Source organism: Leopardus geoffroyi, chromosome B2 (genome assembly GCF_018350155.1).
Source record: "Leopardus geoffroyi isolate Oge1 chromosome B2, O.geoffroyi_Oge1_pat1.0, whole genome shotgun sequence".
Taxonomy (NCBI): Eukaryota; Metazoa; Chordata; class Mammalia; order Carnivora; family Felidae; genus Leopardus; species Leopardus geoffroyi.
Window position 1 is genome coordinate 16,525,273 of NC_059332.1, and position 25,731 is coordinate 16,551,003.

The window sequence follows — 25,731 nt, forward strand, 5'->3', positions numbered from 1 at the left end:
TGCACACCTGAAGGCTGTTATTTAACATCCTTCAAATGTGTCCTTGTTTAGACAACAGTGATCATCATGAGCTAATATTTGTTGAATGCCAGGCATTCCTTGCTATTGGGAAAGGATGGTAAAGAGTCTCGAAAGCTCATCAAACCCTTATGGGCTTCTGTTGGTAATGGCCATTGGCAATATCAGTCTCCCAGATGGTTCAGCGAGGCCAGGAGGGTGTGCAATAGTGCCCGTGTTCCAGAACCAGCACTTGGTGTCTCTTCCTCCGCCGGCTTGTGTCCAGTCCTGGGCTACTGAGGACAAGCAAAGGCACTTAGTGTTCCTTAATAACCAAGCTCTTAATCTGAGCAATAAATGAATAAATAAATAAATAACATTCACAATGCTACAGGGGACCCATAACTTGCCCTCGGCAGGCTGCTTTCTCCAAGCATTTCTCTGGAATGCAGAATGGAATTTCATCTCTGGAATGGTGTGGAACCGGATATAATTCGGTGACATTTTTTGGGAGTCGTCTTGCCATTGCTTCCTTCGGCCCATTAATATGGAGAGAGCACCTCTTACCACACCATCTGCTTGAGCTGTTGGATCCTGTCTAATCACCTAAGTAGAGTTAATGGATGAAGTAAGCCCCTGGAGAGTTTTCAGGGGGAGGGGAAGCAGAAAGCTGCGATCCAGGGAAAGACAGAGGTATCGAAGCTGGGTTTTTGTTTTGTTTTTACCTTAATGTCATCTGAAGGCAACTTTGAAGATCCAGATGGAGTTCTTTCATAATCAGCCAAGACTATTTTCCTTCTTATTGTCACCTAAGAAACCATTTTCTTTTTTCTTTTTTTTTTTTTTTTTAGTTTTTTTAACGTTGATTTATTTTTGAGACAGAGAGAGACAGAGCATGAACGGGGGAGGGTCAGAGAGAGGGAGACACAGAATCTGAAACAGGCTCCAAGCTCTGAGCTGTCAGCACAGAGCCCGACGCGGGGCTCGAACTCACGGACCGCGAGATCGTGACCTGAGCCGAAGTTGGCCGCTTAACCGACTGAGCCACCCAGGCGCCCCTAAGAAACCATTTTCAATCACTTCCTTTCATAATTCTTAGCATCGTGGCCCACTTCTTGGGAATTTCAGAAATGACTCAAAATCAGTACAGTAGGGAAAAAAATATTTATTTTCTAAAGTCATTACCTTGACAGGCAAAACAAAGCATTTTTCTCAATTTCATTCAGAAATACACTTAAAAAAATACATAGACCAATATGGCCTGCCCAGACATATATTTAACATGGTAAATATAAGGAATAAACTGTTAGAATATAAATATCTATAAAAAAATAAGTACGTCAAAATTTATTCCAACCTCTTCCATTAGCCACTTACATAAAGGAAAATAATTTCACTGCTTTAAAGCATAACCAAATGTTTCCTTTTCAATGTCTTCCATAAACAATTCTATACCATCGTGTTTCCAAAGATCAAGGCAAGGGAACCTCCTGATTCAATGATCTTTTTTCTTGTGGATCAGAGCTAGTAGATTACCATGAAACATTACATCTACTACTGACATGTTAGACTAGACATCTATGAGGCCGAGATTTACAACGGGGGTTTTGGGGGGAGGGGAGGGCAGGAGGGGGAAGAGCGAAGGGAGGCAATAATTAAAGGTGGGGAAATACTTCCTGCCAGAGTGCAATATAGGTGAGGTAGACTCATATTCATCAAACCCATCCTGATTTTACAGTAGTAACAGTATCTTTCAGTTTGCATTTTTATGAATTAAAAAAATAATAATAAAAGTCTTTTGCTTTTTTTTTTTTTTTTTTTACTTGAGTGTCCTTCGAGTGTGTTTTCAATTTGTGCATTCCTTAGAAAATCTTTGCATGGACTTTGGAGCTTCTCCCTGAAACGTGCCAGGCGCCTGAGTGAGACACAAACACTCCCTTCGGACCCTCTTCAGAAATTCCACCGCGTGTGGAATCTCCTGTCCTCCCTCTGGAGGATGCCACCCTAATCCACAAGTCACTGTATCTCTCTGCTTTCTGCGTGGTCCAACTATCACCCCAGATGAGGAAAGACGGAAGCGGTCACCACTGATGGAAGCAAATGAAGACAGATTGGGGGGACTCGTTAACCCTCCCTGGAATGTTTACAGTGAGGACACTGGCCCGTTGCCAGTCTGGAGCAAGAAACGGTCTAAGCAGGGAGGATGCTTTTGCTCTGATCCCAGCCATGTGGAGAGAGTGCAGAATCAGCCACAGGGTTCCCTCTGGGAAGGAGATGGCATGTGACAGGCCCCGGCCACCTGCCATCAATCAGTGCGTTCGGTTGTGGGTCACTTTCTTCTCTCTGTAGATCTCCGCTTTCAGCTTTGCAACACGGAAAGCTGTTTTGATGCTGTTCCTGACGGCATCCAACCTATTAAACAAGACAAGAGGAAACAAATGTTATTTTCTTAAAAATCGTTGCCGGGCAAAAGAGGCATCTAAAATTAGAATCTAAGTCCAGTGCCTGAACTTTCGCCGCCGACCGCAACAGCATGCTTCCCTTTGTTAACCTCAAGTGAAAATAAAGCCTGCCCCTTTTGCTTGGAATAGGGGGGAGAGGAAGGGAGCAGTGGTCATATCTAAAGGGAACTGGGCATTAAATACAAATTTAAAGTACAATTTCAAGGTAAGCTAGAGATATTGTCTTGTCTCCTGTGCTCCGTCCGAACTACGACCACCAGGGGACTCTACAGAGAAACTGACTCAACGTAGGCTTCAAATAATCATGGATATCTGCTTTGTCACGTAAAGAAATTAAAGGTAACTTGATGGGAAAGAAACTTTAAAAAGAGAGGAGGAATATATAGCTTTGCTCCAAGCAAATATGGTACCGCAAATAAAAACCATATATATATATATATATATATATATACACACACATATATATGTGTATATATATATATATATATATATATACACACACATATATATGTGTATATATATATATATATATGGTTTTTATATATATGTGTATATATATGTGTATATATATATGTGCATATATGTATATGTGTATATATATATATATATATATATATATTGCATTGACATGAGTTGCTATAATAGAAACTAATAGAAAAACAATAATAATTTCCAAGTCTGTTTACCTAACCCTGTGATCTGGGGGAGGAGCATCAGTGGCCTGAGATTATAAATATGGAAAGTGCAATGGCAAAGTGAGAAGTCACAGACAGCTAAGGATGTCCCACACACCAGCAGTAAACCCCTCAGAAGTAGTTCATGGCTGTCAGGACTGTGCTCAGAACACTTTGAGCATAGAACCTCCTGCCACTGGATTTCTAGGAAAAGTGCCCGCGGACCACGATAGGGAAATGTTGAACACGTGACAGATCTGAATGCAGGTTTCTCCCCTCCAGCCTGTGAATGCTGACTTGTCTTGGGATATGGAAGGGTCATCACTCAAGAGGTCGAGAGCCATCACAGCCCTACGGTGTTGCCTGATCTCACGTTCTCTCTCTGCCCCAGCTCACGACCTACTAGAAAATGGGAGAGCTTTTCAGAAAGACATTGGCTCTCCACCGAATGCACTTCCCTGTTTAAAAATAATAATAATAATAATAATAATAATAACCCCCAACACAGCTCGTTCTAATTCTCACCAACCCTACCTAATGACTTTATTCTCCCTTGGGCCATTGGAATAACTGCTACAACTTTTGGAAACCTTAATTATGTGGGATACTTTGATTGAAAAATAAAATAAAATAAGCAACCAAAAAAGAAAAAAACCCCAAAACAAAAACCCTCTCCCTGAAAGGACTGTTAATTTCTCAAGCAAAGCGGTAAATACACTGATGCAGAAAAGCAAGGACTAGCTATGACCAAATGACAAAGGTGTCTGTAGGTGTATTCTGTTTGGACAATCTACCTTCAGACTGGGTGGCATGTGCTTAAGATCACCAAAGTGCGTAGGGGGCAAAGGTCTGCATTCAAGGTCTTCAAAAAAACATCTGGGAGGGATTCCTCTGCTCTTTTTAATCCACAGACTACGAAAATCTGTGTTCTCTTCTTCCAAGCCTTTGTCCTATTTGCGAGTCTCTTACCTTCTTATTTTTCTTCCCGCCACCAGCTGGTGATGAGTACACTTTTCTCCAGGCTCAGAACAGTCTTGTCCCTTCTTCTGGTCATCCCAGCCCTTCTCCATACTGTCTTGACCCCTGTTACAAGACAGATGGGGAAATGTACTTCAGCAATGGGACTCTCCTTCCTCACAAAGTCTCTGTTAATTTCTCTTAAGCAAAAAGGCAGCAACATCATGACAGGGCGATCGGGAGGCCATAAAACTGATCGAAAGCAAAGGTGTTTCTACCTCACCTGAGCTCTTTTCCCACTTGGCAAAAAGTCCAGCACTTCTTGTCTTTCTGGCTGGCACACTGACATCTGTTCCTGTGGTCTGTCGCCTTCGTGGCAAATAAGTCCTTTAAGGATCGCTTAGACCTAGAAGGGCTTCCAAGTCCATACGGGACGATGTGCCTGTTATCAAAAAAGAGGAATACAAGATATTAGCATGATTAACAGTCTTCAAAACGACGCATTCTGTGGCGCAAACTCATTGCAGCGGGGCGCAAGGCTCTCACCACACAGCTCCCGGTAGCCCAACTTAGGAAGGTCAAGTGTGAAGGTAGTCAGGGTCCGACACCCATCAATGGCCCTGAGTGCATGTACCCCTCCAGGAGAAAACCATCTAACTCGATGAAATTCCATTTTAATTTGTAACAACGTTCTCTTCTAGCTCAACACAAGCGGCTTTGGGGTGTTTTGTTTTTTGTTTTGTTTTTTTGTTTTTGTTTTATTTGTTTGTTTTGCTTTGGTATCTATTTCTTTTTTTTTTTTCTTTTTAGTTTTCTAACTTTCCATCTAGTTAACAGCTCTTGGGGGGGGGTGGGGGGGGGCGGAATTCAATGCAAAACCATGACTCACAAGATTTTGAAAATCTCTTTCCAGTTCAAGTCACGTGATAATGCTAAAAGTGCCCCCTGCCGGGGGCCGGGGAGGACACACTACTGCACCCAGGTTTGCACATCTCCTGCAATTGGTGACACCAGGTGACTAGTAGAAGGACTCGTTTGCCAGAAGGCTCTCTAGTAATTTCCAAAGTGTCCCTTTTGAGTCTCACCTAAAAGGGATAAAGTCATCCCCTTGGAAGGATCACCTTTTAAGTTATTAGGGTCACTGTGGGTTTTGTTTGATTTGATTTTGTTTGGACTCTGGTCATGCCTCGCCAAAATGGGACCCGGCGTGTTTTTGTTTACGGCTGCTTCTGACGGGTGAGCTAGTTTCCAGGGTGAAGGGATGGGAGACTGTTTCCTTCGAGCTGGAGGCAGAAGAGAAATCTATGGGCCCTGTTTCTATTGCTGTCTTGAAATAGACTTTTCTAAAGGGAAAGCACAGAGGGGTCAGGACATCCACCTTCCGGGTCCAGCCCTGCCACGGACTCACTCCTTGGGTTTTTGCTTTTCCCTAGGTAAAAGGAAGGGATTGATGATCACTCTCTACCACGCTTTCTGCCTCAAGAGTAGCATGGGTTAGACTAACCCACATGCCCTCAGTAGCTTATTCCCGAAGCCTGGTCAGACCCCACCAGAAGAACATCCCCCTCCGAAATGCGTGGCAATGACCTGCTTGTCACCACCACATTTTCCGTCTCTCCTGTCATGAGTGTTTGAGCCACAGGGTCTCAGATGACCCCCCCCCCCTTCCCTGGCTGTTGCAAAGAACCAACCCGCCTGGGAATTCTCAGGAATAGAGGGGCACTGTCCCCACCCACCGAGGCACCTTCACGTCCTTCAGAATCCAGACCAGGGGCTCCCCGCAAAGCAACTAGCAGGAAGTGGGCTCCAGGCTGGAGCGGCCAGAGGTAAGGGATAGCTAGCGTTCCGACGCCCTCTAGAGACTCACTCGGGAGTGTTGACCCAGATGATGTCCAGGTGGCAGAAGTAGACACACTCCTTATCCAACAGGGAAGAGCAGGAACAGCGCTTGGACCGTCGGGGCCGCCAGGGCGCACTGGGAGCCGGCTTCTCCCCTCCGCTGTCCAGGCCAGTGCTGAGCTCCGCGCCCAAGACCGCTGGGGAGAGAAAAAAGCCGGTCAGCAGGGCATTTCCCCGGGGATCTAGCCGGGCAGATCAAAGCCCACCTTCAGCCGGCCTTCGGCAAGAAACACAGAGCAGAAAGGGCTCTTTATGTGACTTCATCTTTGCCCCCACCGGCTTGCCCACTTTCAGGGAGATGACACGTGTGCAGGGGAAACAGCCACCAGAAAAGGGGACCGGCCCCCATGAAGCAGCCCCCAGAGGAACGCCCAGACATGCTGCCGGTGGCAAATCTGGGTGGCTTCTGCATGGGATTCAGGAGGACGGTGCCTTCAAGTCGGCCGATGACCAAAGAGCTAAAGTTGAATAAATCGTCTGCCTCTTCCTCGGTTGGGAGCCACGTCCCCATGCAGGTGAGGGGAGTACCGACCACTTCACGCCTGGTGGAGGGCAGGGACTAGCCCAGGTGATACGCAGCCCTCAAAATTAGGTGGAGGTCAAGAGCTTTCGGGGGGTGAGTGGAGAGAAAGAAGAGAAACCAGCTGTACGATATTCATCGCAGGTGGTAAACTGACGAAACCCCTGATCTCGGGTGAGACTGAGCAGCAGCTTGGGGACCTAATCAAGGTTCTGTGGGCTTCGAATTGGGAATCCCGGGAGAAGGATGACACGTGTCGGATTCACCACCTCCCCCTTCCCCCCCGAAGAATCGCCTCTTCTCACTGACAAGTTCGCCATGTGGCTTATCTGCCCAATTTTGTACATTTCAAATGATCAGACACATTCCAGGATTTTCATTCCCTTGACATCTTTTCTCTTTAGTCAGGGTCATGAAAAGACACACACAAAAAAGGGCATTGACCCTCAGAAGGGGGAAACAGGCAGATGCACACAGACTATCTAAACCCTTAAGCAGCCAGCCTTTATCCTAGCTCCCCTCCCACGACAGGTGAATACAACTGAAAATAGACCTCACGCTGTTTTGGGTGCCAAAAACCTGCCAAAAGAGGCCTAAAGTCAATAATGACAAATTTTAAAGAAAACATCTGCTTCACCCTGAAACTGCCCCGGGGGTTGTTCAGCAGACCGTTCGGCAGGTGATTTTACTGCTCATATATTGCTCGAATGACTGGAATAAAATTCCTTGGCTCTGAGCTGAAATGTTTAAATATTTTACACCGTCACTCGCTATTTAAACGGTCTCGAAATAAAATACAGAAGTTCCTATATGTGCTGTTACCTGTACGCACACCTACACCGCGAATATACCTTCGGCGAAATTGTATCTTGTCTTTACTTTTCTTGAATTGTATTTTTCAAAGCCAAGGAAGTATACTACACAAGAATAGTATGTTACTTTAACGCCATAGGAGCAATTGTTTTCAGCAGAGGAATTTTTTCCCCCCACTAAAAAAAAACTGAAGTAACTTTAGGCAGTTATTCCCAGGCACTTGATATCTGACCTGCGGTAATAAAAAGAACGGGAAAACAGAAGCAGGAAAAACACGAAGGTGGACAAGAAGACATTAACATTCAGAGATTTACAAGTCGCCGTGCCTACCTGCTTCTGGAGCTCCTTGGAAAGCCACAAACAGCAGAGAGAAAATCACGGGGAAATAATCCATTGTGGTGCAAAAAAAAAAATTAAAAAGAAAAAAAGGGGGGGGGGGGCGCGGATCAAAATCCTTCCCTGCCAAAGAAACCCAAAGGAAAACGAAGAAAAAGAGCTTCAGTTGCCTCAAAGCGCTTCTGGTTATTCAGATCTCAACGCGATCCTTCAGCCTCAGGGCGCTTTTAACGGGCAGCAAAAGAAGTTTCTGCCAGGAGGGCCGGCAGTGGGAGCGGTCTGAAGACGCACGCGGCGGTGGCGTGCGGGGGGACCCGGCAGCGCGACCGAGGACCCTCTGCGCGCTCGCCGCAGCGCCGATGCAGAAGCGCGTCTGACTAGGACAGCTCTCCGCCGGCTTTTTATATTGAACCCCTATAGAGTGGGGGTAAACAGCTCCAACTTTATTCCAGCCCCAGACAATGTTATTGTGTTATTAGTCACCAACAGGCAACGTGCAGCCGGAGATAAGGCCGGGCTCTAAAGGAAATCACTGCTAACTTCAGAGGCAGACGCCCGCCGTCTGACAATTCAGGGGCAGGGCTAAGAAAAAGAAAATACCCATTAGAGAGACCTTTGGTAAACCTGCCCGTGCAGTGCTTGAGTCTGCTTCCCCTTTGCGAGCTGCCAGCCCCAGAGTTCAAGAATCAGAAGAGGGACTCCAGAAAAGTCATACCATTGGTATGAAAAGTATGAGCTACAGTTTAAATAGATTGTATTGTTGTGCGCGGGTTTTTTTTTTTTTTTTAATTGTTGTTCCCTGCATTCTCCTTTTATGTCGCCCGATTCCTTAGTGTTGATCACACAAGGGAACGCTCTCCCCCTTCACCCCACCCCACCCCCACCCCCGCCCACCACTGGGGGTCACATTATTGTGGCAGATCAACATATTTGTCCCTTACTCCCGGCCCCCTCTCCCCCCCCCCCAACCCAAGTCTTTTTTGCTGAAGTTCTTTGCGTGCGCAGTGAAAAAGATCCGTGGAGGAACAGCAAGGAAACGACGTTAAAAAAACAATTAGAGTCCTTGCGGGCACGCAGCCCGGTGGCATGGAGTACAAGCCCCCGTAAGCTTTCTTCTGTGCCCCCACCCTCTTTCCGCTTCCCCCCACCAACGCCCCAGGTTCGGTAGCACCGACCGGTGTTAAGAAATAGCGGGAGAGGACCGCCAGGGGGCGATGCAGAGCCACAGGGGCTGATGTTTCTTGAGAACAAAAAGTAGAAACCTTGGCTCCCAGATAACAGAGGGAAGGCAGCCCAGATGACCGCTCAGGAGTGGCAAGGAATAGAAAGGGCTGCCTCTCGGAATATGTACTTACTGCCAGCGCGGGGACATCTTCTCTGGATCGTCCTCTCCCCCCACCCCCCTCGGGTTCTTATTTAGGGCAAAGGGGCGTTCTTGTAGGGGGGTTTAGGTGAATGTGTGATGAGGGTGGTGTTTGGGAAGGAGGAAACGGCCATGCCGAATATGGAGATCAAATAACAAATGCCTCACATTTCAATAATGGGTTACATTTTCCAAGCGAAGTCTATTTGCCCTCGAAATACCCCCTGAAGTACCCACCGGGCAGCCACTGTGGCCTTGAACGTTTGGTAATACACAAAGCAAACCGTAAATGGAAGAGGTTGGCTTTCTCAGGTAGCCTCACTTTGCAGGTGGGTAAACCGAGGCACCCAGGGTTTCTTCGATGCTCTACCCAAGTTCCTGCCGTGCCCTGAGTGAGTTCGGAGCGTCTCCCCTGCCCAGGAGGGAGATGTGTCTACACCTAGCACTTCGGGAGGCCATCAGAGAGATGCTTCCTCCAGTTCCTCACCCTGTTTAACCCCAATCCCCTCCCGTCCCCAGGGTGGACGAGGGAGGGGTAGTCACATATACCCAGGAGGGTCCCGTCAAACCCTTCCCTCCTCCCCCCTGCTCACCCATCACCTCTAGAACCAAAAGGAGATTTTATCCCAGCACGAAAGCTGTGGACCTGGGCACACGTGGGAAGTGTGGGCCTCCCTGGAAGTTACAGCTGGGGAGACAGTTACAGTAGCCGTGTCAGGCCTGTAAGGAGATCTGTCCCCTAAAAGGGCCGCTGCAGCATGAGCTGGAGATGGGGGAGAGGCAGGTACCCTCCTGCCCACACCCACACCGGAGAGGCCTCCACCCAGGCCCCAGGGGACTCTGCCTGGGCTTTCTGCCTCTTCATAGGCTTATGAAGAGCCCAGCCCTGGGGGGCTGGGAAGGGCACAGCTCCCCCTAGAAGGGGGGGGGGGAGGTGACACCAAGCCGGAAGCCAGCTTTGCCCACCTCAGCTCTGGCCGGTGTGTCCCCACCTCCTCCCCAACCCCCCCCCCCCCGCCAGCAGACAGGGAGAGCAGAGGAGGGCTGATGTCATTGTCACAGGATCCAAGCTCCCCCTCCCACCCCTCCACCCCCGGGTGAGGGAAAGGAGGCCTGGGATCCCTCTCACCCCTTCTTTAACCTCTTGGCAACTTTGACAGAAGCCTGGCAGCAGTCAGGACCAACCTGTCCTAAGCTCCTCGCGGGGAAACGACCGCCCCCGCCCTCCCCAGTCTCTGCAGGTGGAGCCCGGGTTACCCTCCAGGAAGCCCCTCTCCCCACCACCCCCGCCTGAGTGAGGCTGCCCCTGGGGGTTGCCAGGGGCACCCAGCAATCAGGTGGAAGCCAAGCAAAATGAAACTGCCCACATGGCTTCCCACAGTCCCCCGTCCCCTCCTCTCCTGCTTGGGTCACCCTGGGAACATATTTGAATTATAAATACAGGGATCCGCCCCCCCCCACTCTTCCCCCCAGGCCCTCTAGGGCTCTGTAAAGTAAATGCACGGGGGTTTCAGATCTGGGAGAGTCCCACTGTTCCCCTGTACAGTCTCGCCCCCATCTCTGAATTCCGAGTTTCCAAGATGCTCATGGGCAGGCACGCGTGTGTGTTTCCATTTCTCGTTCCTTCTGCGGGAGGAAGGGGAAAGCCCCTTGCAAGCTCAGTGAAGGCAGCTATGGGCACGGCCTGGCAAGACATTTTCCCAAGAAGCAAGACCTGGAGGGAGAAAGAACCCCAACAAACCAGTTTTACAAGCTCCATGTTCCCACCTCTCCACGTACAGCATTGCTAGAGAGGGAGATGGGAGAGGCGGAGGCTTAAAAAGCTGGACAGAGTAATACATGTGGACATCCCGCACCCCCCACCCCACCCTGCCAAGATCTAGGAGGGTGTAGGCTCTTTGTGGCCGCGGTCCTCAGGGAGGAAAGGGAAGGGAAGGGAGAGAAAGCACAAGAACACGACTTTTGTCTTCCACGGACCAGTTTGCCGTCGCTGTTCTTGCTTTGGCTCTTACACTTGAACGCTGGAAACTATTTGATAAAGCCGTTTTTTTATGTACTTCTTCTGTATCTCTTGCTATGTATTAATAGATATCTATAAATAAATGCTGTACTACACAGTAGCAAAGTGTACTGTTTTTAGCACTCCTCAGCTTTGCTCTTTCTCAACTTTGGCGTAATAAAATTTGCAACTTTGCCAAGCCCAATAAATCTGGCGTGAGATGTTGCATTTAGCTCAGCAAAAAGAACAGCCGTTAGGTTGCTGGATGATAGCACAAGGGATGGGAAACACGTTTATTACAGGCACGGTGAAGCCCTCCGTGTCACTAGACTCGCTTCAATCGTAGACGGTTGACTGTTTCACATTTTCAGGCTGCAGAGCGCGTTTGTGAAAGATGGTGCCCTGCAGGCGTTACCCCCAGTTACGGTACGCCCCTCCAGGAGTCATGGACAAAGATGGTGCCCTACAGACGTTACCCCCGGTTACGGTACGCCCCTCCAGGAGTCATGGACAAAGATGGTGCCCTACAGACGTTACCCCCAGTTACGGTACGCCCCTCCAGGAGTCATGGACAAAGATGGTGCCCTACAGACGTTACCCCGCGTTACGGTACGCCCCTCCGGGAGTCATGAACAACACTGCTCCTTCCTAAGGCCCAGAATATAATGGGTGATGATTCAGCCCAAGAAATAGCATGACAGTCAGGAGAGACTCATCGCATGCCTTTTACAATCATGTAATGCATGCGACTCAATTCCCTTGACACTCTCATCCATGAGACAATGACAGCAAGTCTTTAGTTTAATGGAATAGGTGCAATCCTTGAACCTGGCACTCCCCAAGCCTCAGTCATTCATAAATGTCTTTCACAATGTTGCCGTATTTGTGTGCCTTCTGTGCATTTTTCCTGAATATTCTCCATTGCCTCACTAATTTCTTTTACTTGATTAATTTTAAGGCAGCTTACTATTGAGGCCATAATGGACATGAAGTCATGGTTTGCATGGGTGAATAATGTACATGAAATCATAGTTTAATACATGTTAAAATAAACATAATTATTGTGTGTTCATTAAGCTATCGGGAAAAATTATTCAGCCATGTGCTATCACCTTACATACGAACACCCCTGCCCACGGTTCCCGTGCCCATGACGGTGTCTTATACTTTATTATGTTAAGAATGAAACACTGGTTTAATTCAGCTCTCTTGGGGACACCTGGGTGGCTCAATCGGTTAAGCGTCATGAGTCGGCTCAGTTCATGAGTTCCCAGTTCGTAGGTTCGAGCCCCGTGTCGGGCTCTGTGCTGATAGCTCAGAGCCTGCATCCTGCTTCAGATTCTCTCTCTGTCTCTCTCTCTGTCTCTCTGTGCTTCCCCCATGCATGCTCTGTTTCCCTCTGTCTCAAAAATAAACATTGAAAATATTAAAAAAAAAAAAAAAGAATCTACAAAAACAGAGTTCACATCCAAAAAAGTTCCTAGTTGCTATTCCCCCTTTTGCTTACCGCTTTAGCGTTTGGACATCTATTTTATTTTTGACCCTCTATCCTGAAGTTAAATACCCTCTTTGAGTGTTTTCCCTGGCATCTTGCATGCACACACACACACACACACACACACATACACACCCCACATATGGACCTGTAAATTGGAATGGGAGAGTAATTGTAATATTTCACACATCAGAGAGACCAAAACAAAAAAATGTGTCGGCCGGTGGCTGCCACCCCATCTTTTTCTTTTTAATTTTAATTCTGTGTAATTTGTGACATGTGGAACTAATGAGATTCTGATGCAGAGGTTAAAAAAGAACACCACTTGAGAGTGAGTGGAGTAGAATCAAGTCACTTTATTAAACCTGATTTATGTAGTCATTCTAGGCAAGCTTTGCTTCCACAGTTTTGAATGAAATGGTAAAAGAAACTAATTCTGGAGGCAGGTTCCATAAATATGGTGGCTTCGTGTTTTCTTAGGCCGACTGCTTTTGTGGGAGAGTCAATAGGCTGTATCTTGTTATGTGTTGTCATAACTCCTGTTCATTAGTGATTGTGCATTCCTTTTTCGTGTTTTAAGATTTTTTCGTTGGTAGAATGGTGGTTACCAGGGGTTGGAGGGTAATAGACACAGGGAGAGTAGGTCAAGGGGTATAAACTTCCAATTATAAGATGAACAAGTTCTGGGCATATAATGTACAACATCGTGTCACAGTGGACTATACTATTATATTACATACTTGAAAGTTGCAAAATGAGTAATTTAAATGTTCTCACTATAAAAAAGAAATGGTTGGGGCGCCTGGGTGGCGCAGTCGGTTAAGCGTCCGACTTCAGCCAGGTCACGATCTCACGGTCCGTGAGTTCGAGCCCCGCGTCGGGCTCTGGGCTGATGGCTCGGAGCCTGGAGCCTGTTTCCGATTCTGTGTCTCCCTCTCTCTCTGCCCCTCCCCCGTTCATGCTCTGTCTCTCTCTGTCCCAAAAATAAATAAACGTTGAAAAAAAAAAATTAAAAAAAAAAAAAAAAGAAATGGTCATTTTTTAGAAGTTTATTTATTTTGAGTAAGAGAGAGAGAGAAAAGCAGGGGTAGGGGCGGAGAGAGAGGGAGAGAATCCCAAGCAGGCTCTGCACGGTCAGTGGAGAGCCTGATGCGGGGCTTGAACTCACGGACCGTGAGATCACGACCTGAGCCGGTAATCAACAGTCAGACGCTCAACTGACTGAGCCACCCAGGTGCTCAAAGAAGAATGATATTTATGTGATAGGACAGAGGTGTTAGCAAACGCTACAGTGGTAAGCAGGCTTAACATAAGCCACCAGGTAGGGGCACCTGGGTGGCTCAGTCAGTTAAGCATCTGACTTCAGTTCAGGTCATGATCTCTCAGCTCATGAGTTTGAGCCCTGTGTCAGGCTCTGTGCTGATAGCTCAGAGCCTGGAACCTGCTCTGAGACCAGATTTGGTCTCTCTCTCTCTCTCTCTCTGCCCCTACCCCACTTGCACTCTGTCTCTCTCTTTCTCAAAAATTTAAAAAAAAAAAATTTTTTTTTTAAAGCCACTGGGTGAAAAGCAAAACTGTGGATGGGTGGGGAGGCCAATCATTGAGGTGGGAAAAGGGAAGGTATTTATAAAGAAGCAAGGGCTGTGAGGATACTAGGCATAAAATGATTCGAGAATAAGCACGGAGGGGCACCTGGGTGGCTTATTTGGTTGGGTGACCAACTCTTAATTTCAGCTCCGGTCGCGATCCCAAGGTCGTGGGATCAAGCCTTGCGTCTGGCTGCATGCTGAGCATGGAATCTGCTTAAGACTCTCCCTCTCTCTCTCTGTCTCTCTGTCTCTTTGTCTCTCTCTCTCTCTCCTTCCTGCCTTGTGTGCTCCCTCTCTCTCTAAAAAATCATCATCATCATCACCGTGGGATGAAGGGGGCAGAATGGAGGTTCTAAAAGATTACAGGAAAGATCTTCAAAGATGAAAGGATTTGGGAGCTGGGACAAAGGACAGGAAATAGCTAAGAAGGGGCAGGGAGTTTTAATAAGGTGCTTTGGTTATTGGATTTACAGTTTCGGTACGACCAGATGGTTGATGATGAAAGAGAGAAAGACTGTGTAGGTGACATATGTCGTCAATGTTTCCAATATCCCTATAACGTACCAGTAGAATGTAGAATGTCTACAGTTTTCACACTGGGGTTTCCGAAGTCCTGATGGACGTTGGCCACGAAAAGAAAAAGCCACAGGAACCAAGAAAAGCTCCTTCCTGGTACACAAGCTCAAAAGACGTTGACAGTTCATTGTGCAGACAATGTCGCATTAGAAGGCCTGGATTCCATTTGTATTAGAAAATATTAAATGAGTTAAAATTATTCCCACATTTTGCAGTTTTCCTTTTTTGGACTCAGTTATTTTCCAGGGGAAAGAAGTGTCCAACGTGGAGTTCTAGAAAGGGTCTCTGACTTGCTATATTTCTTCTTGATTCCACTCCTTCGGCGAGAAAAAAAAAAAAAATCAACACAAGGATTATTTTTGTTTTTCTTATCTGCTGTCTACCTGCAAGTAATGATTCAAACCTTGCTCTCTAAACTATACCTCTGATAAAAGTAAATTTCTCTCCAAATAATAATCTTTTTCCCAAGTATGAAGACGCAGTGAAAAAGGGAACAATATTTATCACCCGTTGTCATCATAGGAAAAAAAAAATGAGGGAAAAAGTGGGTTAGGTTTTTAAAGGGGCATTTGGATCCATTTAAACATGCAAATTTAATTTCACAAGCTCCAGAATATATTTAACGCTAAGGGTTTTGTTTTATTTGGCATTGGCATTTTTTCCATTTGTTCTTTTGATGAAGAAAAAAAAAAAACAACTTTTGGAGTGGTTACAAGAATAATTTTCCTGGAAATCGATGTCTTTGCTTTTTTTTTTTTTTTTTTTTTTTTTTGTTTCTGTGAAACTTAAAAAAAAAACAAAAAACTCCTGCATACTTTTTGTTTTAATATTATTTAACGTTTATTGATTAACTGTCTTTCCCTAAGTGTAGTTTTTATTAAGGACAGCAAGCTAAGCCAAAAGACCTTGAAGTACGTATCTTTCCTACATATGACTCACAAGAGCAAAAAACGCAGTGCGGGGACATGGTGTTTGTTACCACCTTAGATTGATTTGCTTTAGAGAAATATGGAGAAAAGAAGACTGGAATAAAATGAAGGAATATGGGAGGTGTCTGCTTATGGCTGAATTTTAGGCCAGTGGAGGTCCTCAGGGAAAGCAGTGTTGAAGGTTCACTTTAATGGGGCGGGTGGGGAAGGTAAGGGGAATTGCATGGGAGGAGGGGAGGGAGGGAGGGAGGGGGGCTGGGGGTGGAGGGGGGAAGGTCAGGCACTGAGCTGTGCCTCAGCTCTTAGTCCCCCTCCTTCCTTGGAAATGAGGGAAGCAGAGAATTTGGAAAGTGATAATGTTCACGTAAAGCGCATTATCTTGCTACAAAGTGGAAAAGATTTTGTGAGCTGCAAAGTAGCTTGTTTAAAGATTTTTTTCCCCCCCAAGTTGTTTCAAGACTAGTCGGGGAGGGCTAACATTTTCTAGATAAAGCATTTTAACAGCATTGTTTCTTTCTGGCTGTTCTTTCTCCCCCAACATCCATTCTATTTTTGTACGTTATCTCGAAGGAACTATCTTTTGGGACTAACGACCAGGTCTCTGCACCAGTGGCCTCCTTCTCCCCACTTCGTTTCCAATACCCCTCACCCTTATGAGGAGCATTTTGTTACGTTATGGTGACTTGGACCCAACAAAATAGGACAAAGAACACAGGTTCCCAACATGCACAGAGATTTCAACCCATCTCCCTTCCTTGACTGGTTAACATCTTTTTCTGTGTACGGACATAGAGCTATGGACTGTTCATTTCCTGCTCTCAAAGGACGGCAGGGTAACATATAAGACATTTTAAGCCTGATTCTGTTTTCACTTTCTTTCAGTCAAATCTGTTCTGACTTCATTCTTTCGTTTTATGAAACATAACATGATGTCACTTCAAAACCCTAGATACATAACGTAGGAAGCGATAACTAAGGAATAAATTCTCAATAATTTTTCAAGGGCTTCCAAGGAACACCATCTAAAAAGGGCAACTGCTCCGCCAACGGAAGGATAACATTCGGAGAGGAAAGCTTCACTGGGGAAAGTGGCCCAATCTCTCATTTCATCAGAGGGCCAAATTATGAGAACACCCAGTTCTTAGGAAACTGAAACTCCTAATGGTGACGTGGTCCACATATAAGTTATACAACTCAGTAGGAACCAGTGTGAGCTAACTGAACAACCCCTCACTCGCACGAAGCATTTAACCTCTCCGTTTTCCCCCATGATGAAAGGAGAACATATCTGCTGCTGCTTAGCTCAAGACGCCTAAATAACACAGTCAAGTTGAGCTGTCTGTCAAAGAAGGGAGACAACCATACAGACTGGAAGGGTTTAACTGGTGAAGTATATGAAGAGATACACTTGTGATTCTTTTCTTAAGTCAGGGATCCACTAAAGAAGGAATGAGCAAGATTCCCCCGTGCATAATGGAAATAAAACAGGCGTCAAGAAGGACAGAGGAAGACCAGTGTTATCTCTGGCTCCATTACTGGATGTTGACTGGGCGGGCATGGGGACGCTTATTATCAGAATCGTAATGGCAGAGATCCTCAGTTTGCAAAGGCAAAACACCTGAAACACAAGAGACTGTGCACAAGCACAAGTGTCCGAAAGGCCAGGGCATTCTCAGGAAGATACAGTTCGGACACGGAGCGTGTGAGGTCCTCCGCATTTTAGCAGAAAATATAGGATTTGTGCTACGAGGTGGCCGTAGAGAAAACACGGTTTGTAAATATCTAAAGAGGGGAAAACTTACTCTGAGGGGAAAATCCCTTTCATTTTAATTACCGATAATTGTTTCTTTTTTTTTTTAAGTTTATTTATTTTGAGAGAGAGACAGTGGGGGAGGGGCAGAGAGAGAGAGGGGGAGAGAGAGAGAATCCCAAGCAGGCTCTACACTGTTGTCTCGGAGCCTCACATGAGGCTCGAACTCAAGAACCGTGCGACCATGACCTAGGCCAAAATCAAGAGTCGGTCGCTCAACCCACCGAGCCACCCAGGTGCCCCTTGCCTAGGAGCATTTCTTGATCTGGGATGAAATTTGTTATAGGAATTTTCAGCGGGGCTGCAGAGACGCTAAACTAATCACGGATAAGGCAAAGCACTAAAAGGCCTTAGGTGGGAAGGTAGAGAACGAAGAAGTTCGATTTTCCGATTTATGACGGTGTTAGGAGAAAATAGTCACGTCTTATTCAATGCAACTGTGCATGCGAAAGGTTATTGTGGGGTATGAAGTTCTTATTAATAACCAAAGAACATGCTATTAAGAAGATTAAGTTATCACAGACTATAAAGGAAGACATTTTCTTTCCTGGTCTGACATTTTTTGTATCATTACAATTCGTGCCAACGCCAAGAAAGCAGACTTGGTGGACTGTGCTGAGAACGTAAGGACCCTTTTATTGTTCTACTTAAGTTTTGTTTTGTTTTCTTTGGGTTTTTTTGTTTTTTGGGGTTTTGTTTTTGTTTTTGTTTTTGCTTTTTTTGCAAGCTCTAGTTCACTCCAAGAAACGAACTTTTCTCTTGCCTTATTTCGTGGCAGAATTATTTTTTCACAGATAGATTAAAGCCATCTTTACATCTGTCCTTGGTTATAGTCTCCTTGCATTTTTTATGTAGGGTTTTTATGAGCGATTCCAATAAGCCTTCTTCCTGTTTAGTTACACAGATTTCTACCCTTTTCCTTATTCATCCAAATTACTTGTGACTGGATTTCTTCTAGTGATGTATTTTTTTTTTGAGTCATATTTCTATCTCCCCATTCTTCTTGAACGCTTTCTCTTTGAACAACAACTGCAGGTTTACACCCAATGTTTGCCGTGGGTTTTGAGATCTCCTTTCCAGGAACCCACAGGATCTGTCTGCCCCCATTCTGGCGTTTCCTTCTTTCACTGTTGAAATGAATAAGAAGTCATCAGTTTCACTTACCATTTTCGTTTAACCGGATTTTCCTCTTCCGTTCAGACTTTGCCTCGTGACATCTTTCTGAGAGATGGGTGTGCGAGGAAATGCAGAGAGACAGCACGTGAGATGGGCTCACAAAGGGAAATCTGTTCTCAGATGCCCTCGCTTAACAAAATTTACCCGGAACTCGCCCGATTCTGATCTCTCTGTGACCCCTGACCTCATCCTTCCAGCTTCTCTTTTGTGTCTGGGGGTAGCCGGTTGGCATCCTGGCTTATAGACCCCTTTCTCCTCCACCCCGCCACTCTGCCATATACTCCCAGCTCAGCTCTGGGCTGAGCTCCCCTCCCTCCAACTGACTTGCAAGCCCAGCTCCCCTCCCTCCAACTGACTCCCCAACAGCGCACTGCCCTGGACAACGTCAGGAGACAGAGCTCCTGGCCTTCGTGTCTCATTTTCTAGGAGCCATGCTTGTAGGCTGTATCTCCCCTTCTTGCCCCTGGTCCCAGTGTGTGGTAGTGAAAAAAACAAAACAAAAACAAAAACAAACAAACAAAAACCAAAACAAGCAAAACAAACAACAACAAAACAAACTGAGCTTGGATTGTAAAGAGAATCTGCATTGCTGAGTGAAAAAAAGGCACCATTCCTGTCTCCTTGGATCCTCAAGGCAGCGAGAGAGAAAGCCAAACAAGTAAATGGACAAATAAACAAAAATGGCCACGCAGCACGGACTGTGACGATTTTATGGGTACTATCTTGAGAGGTTAGCCTCAAACACTGCCAGAAGGGGGGTCAAGGGGGGATTAAAAATACAAAAATTCAGATGGAAAGGCAGTATTCTTTCAAAAACTAGGCCAAGTACCAAGCTTTATAAATGACTCAAGCATTCAAGCTGGCTGTTACAAGAGATTTTTTAAGTATAGAATTTAAGGAGAAGTAAATACAATACATGGCATATATAAAAAGGCATATATGGCTGTGACTGTCTTAAGAAAGGAGAGTGTCCGGGGAATCAGAGTTTAAAGACCCTGGAAAACCTTCAGGGGATGCCCTGGGAATATTTTTGCAAGGACAAAGACCACCATCAAGCATTTCCTTGAGCTGACACATCTCAAGAAAAGGAAAGGAAAGGACTGGCTAACCAGTGGCCTGAGGAAAGCACAGATTTCTGAGACTTCCTGTGATTTGCTAGATTTTCATTTGCAGAAAATATTTCAGTAAGTTACCTTGCTGATCATTATAAGTAGTAAGGGTTGCCAACAAACTTGGGAAGCTGGAAGCTATCGAGGTCAACCATACCAACAATGAGTATGTGGGGGATAACTGGTTCCCAGTAACTGGACCCCAGTTGGGGTCTTCTGCTTCTCCTCCTTGATACTTTCTAGCTAGTTCTTACTGGAGAGAAAAGAAGAGATAGATTTTAAATGAGTTGATTTTCTAACTCATGAAATGTCCCAGCAAAAGAGTTCATACACAGGAAACTAGACGAACAACCGGCATTATAATAAGGGAATAATCTGAAATTTAATTCATAACCAAGTCCCAATCTTTCATTCCTTATCATTCCAGATAACCAAGAGTCCAAAAATAAAAATCATGTGCCTGTCTTCCAAAGGCCGCCTTATGTCATGAGGGGACCTGGAGCAGTGGGGGGAGCACGGTGTGGAGGACCGCAGTGAAGCCCAGGGTGCATGTTCCCACCTGGAAAAGGCATGTGGCAAGGCAAGGGCCCAACCTGGAGGCCCTTGGCATCTATCGAACCATTGTCTTCTGAGCTCTCGCACCTCTTGGGCTGGTCCAATTCCATCTCTCTCAGACACGTCTCTTCCTTTGCCAACTCCTGAAATATTGGAATTTCCCGGGGTTCTGCCCTTGACTTTTTCCTTTCTTCGCCTTTCTGGGTCATTCTATCCATGTTCTTTTGCCTACAGCACCTCTAAATGAACTGACCACTCCTAAATCTGGTTCTTACTAATGACCAAACCTTGGACAAGCTACTTATCCTTGTTCTAGGTTTCCGTTTCCTCATCGGTAAAATGTGGAAAGGGTCGTGTTCACACCATTTATTGTGGTAAGCACTAAGTGAGTTCATTTAGGTAAGGCCTGTAGGATAGTTAGCACATAGTTAGTGCTCAAGAAATGTTAGCTTTTGTTTGGTCTGAGTTGCCCAAGCCAGACACTTGGTTCCCTTCCCACCCCTCCTTTCCAGCTGTATCAATTCCATCTCCTGGTAAGATTTCCACTTGTTGGATTGCCCAAGAACCTTGTGGCTGACTCCTGCTGCCCATCTCCACCGTTCTCTATGAGGCATTCACCACCTCCGAGACAATGAACTTAAACCGATGTATTTTATAACTTACTAGATGCTTGAAAACAAGTGTTCTGGGGAGAACATTAGCCTAACCACCAGCCTAATAATCAGGAGATCATATGAATTTTTATTTATAGCAAGGCCCCCTCCCTCTTTCCTTATCATTCCAGATAATCAAAAGTACAAAAACAAACCAAAATAATCCTATGCCTTGATTCAAGATGCTGACAGATTGATTCTTTAAAAAAATGCAAAACTGGTTCTATTTTGTTTTCCCCCACGTAAAATCCTTCACTGATCTCCTCACAGTCCTAAACTCAGGAATCTCGCTCTAAAATGGCCTTGTCTCCCAGCCATGGGTATGCAAGCAGCGTCCTTGACCGGGTCAGGCTCACTCTAGAAGGCAGCGGCTTCTTTGTCTGTGTGTGTGTGTGTGTGTGTGTGTGTGTGTGTGTGTGTTTCTCTTGCCAGCAGCGATGCTCCTCTTCTGCACCAGGGTTTCCAGAGCCAGAGTGGATGCCACCTCCTTGGGGAAGTCTTCCCTAAAACCCCTCCACGCACATATTTACCAAGCCAATACTGAAGCTTGTCATTCTCCGGCTGAGACTAAGCCTCTCCTAAGCGCTCCTGTAGGATGACTCAGTACAGATGTCTTGCACAACGCTTCCTACACCCGATTATAGCCACCAATTACTCTCCCACCTCACCTTCCAGACTGTACATTCCTTAGTGTGAAGGAATGCCCTGTATTCATCTCTGTTTCCCAGCTTTTACACAGTCGCTTACTTTTCGAAGGTAATTGGTAGAACATATTTTTAAATACAAACCGAATTCATAATGAGCACAAAGTTCCCAGCACGGGTCTGGGCTAACCTTCACATAGTTCCCTTCTTTTTCCCCTGGTAGAAAATGCCAGCTGGAGGGGCGCTCAGTCGGTTAAGCGTCCGGCTTTGGCTCAGGTCACGATCTCACAGTTTGTGAGTTCGAGCCCCGCGTCGGGCTCTGTGCTGATGGCTCAGAGCCTGGAGCCTGCTTCGGATTCTGTGTCTCCCTCTCGCCCTGCCCCTCCTTCATCTGTGCTCTGTCTCTCTCTGTCTCTCAAAGATAAATAAATGTAAAAAGAAGAAATTAAAAAAAAATGCCAGCTGGATAAAAGTTCTCATTCCCGAGACTGTCCTGACACCATCAACATCTTTGTGTGTTAGGATTCTTATTTTTTTCCACTTGCACGCATAGACACACAGGCTTGCCCGTGTGCACCTACACACCGAACACACACGCTCTGCCCCTTTCGCGGCCAAGATTTGATTTGACACTTCAACCAGATAATTAAGAAGGGAGATTTGGATGTCAGGCCTCTGCCCTTAAAATGTCCCCTAGGATGATTCCAAAAATAGTGTTTGTGTAGCTTACCTGAAAGTGTTTGCCCTGGATCCTGTTATAAAGAAAGGGGGAGATTTTAGATTCATGTGATGAGGCGTCGTCTTCACGGTCCAGTCCAAAGGTTGGGGGAAAAGTGAATTTTGGTTACGGTAGCAAAGAAAAATACGAACTGCCGATCTGCTGTGTCAGGTGAAAGATGTCTGTTTTAATCAGGATTTTATAACAAAAGAAATACGTGTAACCAGGCCAAGTCTCCCTCTTCAAGAATTCATGCCAAGACTCCTTCCCATCCCTCTCTTGCCTCCTTAGTGAGAAGTGGCTTCAGGGCCAAAAATGACTCATCAGGACAATACTCTTTGTCCATGTGACTCTTAAGGAAGCATGTGTGCTAAGGAAGGAGCGGGGATGCCAGCAGCAAGCAGCCAAGTGAGGGACCCTGGGGCCATGTAACCAACGTAGGAGCAAGACCCCCTTGGGGGACCCCATGGGCACACTGGAGGTGCCCTTGGGCTCAAAGTTTTTTGAGGTTGCAAGTGTCCTGGTACATCGCTAAACATTTGGATCTACGAGGATATAGACTGGTAATTTATCTAATTCACATTACAGGTGTTTGGGGATGTGTACCAGGAGAAAGAAGAAAAACTTGAAAAAATTTTCAAGCAGGCAGGACTCAGTCCTCCCACCAAAGAGGCAGAATTATTCCCTAAACCCAAGGTAAACGGAAACATTACTGAGAATGAAGTTAGAACGCCTGCATCAAATCCCGGACCTGACACTAACTAGCCTCTCGTCTTATAGTTAGCCTCTCTGAGCCTCAGTTTCCACATGGGCCAACAGGATGTCAAATTAGACAACAATCTTAAAGCAACCAAAACAGCGCCTGATTCAAAGGAGGTGTGGAAATATTTATGGACGGACTGTGATGGACAGGCTGTGTTCTAGATGCTGGCATTGCTGTCATGAGCAACAGAGCCGCTGATCCCATGTCCTTTCATTCTAACTGGGGAAGAAAAACACAAGAAACGAGAATGTGGGCTGAACTGCACAACTAACACTTTGAAAATAAATTGCCACTTTTTCCCATCAGGAAGCTATGTTCTTTTACTGGGGACTTTCCATGATTTATTAAATATTCCCAATGTATTTTGATGGCATGATAAGGTTCTGGACTAATATGCAGCCAATCTGCTCTTGAAGTCATGGGGCCTTTTATTTTTATAAACTTTTAAATAAAGGGGGCACCTGGCTGGCTCAGTTGGTAGAGCCTGCAGCTCTTGATCTCGGGGTTGGGAGTTTGAGCCCCGCATTGGGTTTAGAGATTACTTTAAAAAATCTTAAAAAAATATTTTTTAATGTTTATTTATTTTCGAGAGAGAGAGAGAGACAGAGTGCAGGGAGGGGCAGAGAGAGAGCCACACACAGAATCCAAAGCAGGCTCCAAGCTCTGAGCTGTCAGAGAGCCCGGCATGGGGCCTGAACCCATGAGCCGTGAGATCATAACCTGGGCCAAAATCGAGAGTCGGCCACTTGTTCTTGACCAAAAAAAAAAGGCACTTACTGGGATTCAAAGATAGCACAAGACTCTCACTTGAACCGTGAGTCCATTGACATCTTTCCTACCATCAGATGAGTTGGGATGCTTACTCAGACCCCTGCAACTTGCAGGTTCCTGAGCTATTGTTAGAACCGGGAGCTTTGCAGGGAAGCCTTAGCCTTCACACATACAGTCCTGCCCACCATTCCAGTCGCCATCTCTCATCAGTATTTAAACACATCCTTTAAAAAAAAAAAAAAAAAGATATTGCTAAATTTGGTGTTGTCCTAAGTTATCTTTATTGTAATAGTCCTTGCATATGCAAATCATCCAGATGATTCATCGTATTCATACATTTATTATTAAGATGAAGACATTTTTGAGTTCTGAGGGAGGACGCTGGGTCTTTTCTCTTGCCCTCCCTTCCCACCACTGAGAAAAGACTAAGATTCAGAAATATTGTTATATGCCCCCACTATAACCTACTTGTATTTGCATGAGCGAGGCATGTTCTCCCAACTTTACACAGTGCCTGAAATGCACTTCACCTCTCTGTTTCCTACCCCCCCTACTTTCTCCTAGGACTTGGCTTAGGAGGCTATGAAGGCCTCCTCTGACTATCCCCTCCCCCCCCCCCCGTGAGCAAGTTACCCCTTCCTCTGTGCTTTCAATTCATACTATTGTGTTCCCCCCTTAGCACTTGCAACACTGTAGTATATTCCTAATTTATATTCCCAATTTATTATTTATACATCTCCCACTGGACTGAGGATCCTTGACTGGATCCCCATTAAATTAATGAGAGCAATTCAAGAGCACTTAATAAAAACTGGAATAGCACCCATAACATTCTGCCCTCCACACCCTTTCTCCGTCTCCCAAAACCCCCATGGGCCACCCTTGACATTCAATTTAGAGCTTCTGGGGTATCTTCTCCCCACTTCTTTGCCCTCTCGAGGCTCTCTTTGACAACACATTCTAAGAAGAGCTGAGGTCAATAATTATGAGCTCCCTCTTCCTCGATGTTTGTCCTACATTATTTTGCAGATATGAAAATGTGACAGTCACATGATTGATTTTCCTTGACCCAAGCTCTTCCTCAGTTCTCCTTATTTCCCTACCCAAGCCCAAATTCCAGTTTCTCCTCCTTGTGACATTCCAACCACCCCATCTGGAATCTGAAAGAGGAAGCTAAGGGGATGGCCCTGATTTCTGCCTCCTCTTTGAATCCTGATGAATTCTTCAGGCAAGTATTCTGTCAAGCAGTGACCAGTCTCTGAGTCACTGGAAAGAGGTGGCGAGATTCCCTCAACCTTATATCATGTTGGCCTTGTAGCATCTCAACTGCGATTTTCACATCCCTTTGTTTCAGCTTTCCGTCTACGCCTGTTCCTATTTCTTCAAGTTAGTGTTCTTCTCTTGCCCTAGCTTAGTCATTTAAGACATTAAAAAAGAATGAGTGACTACCATGGGGATAGACAACAAATATAACAAAGGCACAATTGTCATCTGAAGAGATATTAAAGTGAGAAGTATAGTATATTCGTTTGTTAAGACCGTCATGACCGATTACCACAGACTGAGTGGCTTGAAAAACATAAGTTTATTGTCTCACAGTTCTAGAGTCTAGATCAAGATGTCAGGAGGATTATATTTTTCTGAGGCCTCTCTTCGTAGCTTGTAGATGGCTATCTTCTCGCTGTGTTCCCACATGGTCATCTCTGTGTGCATGCACATGTTTGGTGTCTCTCTGTGTGTCCTAATCTCCTCTTCTTATAAGGACACCAGTCCCTGGATTAGGACCCACCATAAAGACCCTACTTTATGTTAATCACCTCTTTAAAAGTCTTATATCCAAATATCGTCACATTCTGAGATACTGGGTGTTCGGGCTTCAACGTATGAATTCGGATGGGACACAACTCAACCCTTAACAGGGAA

The 25,731-nt window shown here is 45.7% G+C and overlaps 1 protein-coding gene across 1 annotated transcript; it reads right to left on the reverse strand.

Annotated features, from left to right (window-relative positions):
* Positions 1-1,142: 1,142 nt before the first annotated feature.
* Positions 1,143-8,350, reverse strand: EDN1 (endothelin 1). Its single transcript, XM_045497389.1, has 5 exons — positions 7,653-8,350; positions 5,958-6,126; positions 4,374-4,532; positions 4,103-4,216; positions 1,143-2,409 (listed from the first exon to the last, which is right to left on the reverse strand). Exons 1-5 carry the CDS (start codon positions 7,714-7,716, stop codon positions 2,307-2,309), a joined length of 609 nt encoding a protein of 202 aa, XP_045353345.1. The 5' UTR covers positions 7,717-8,350; the 3' UTR covers positions 1,143-2,306.
* Between the last annotated feature and the right edge of the window lie 17,381 nt (positions 8,351-25,731).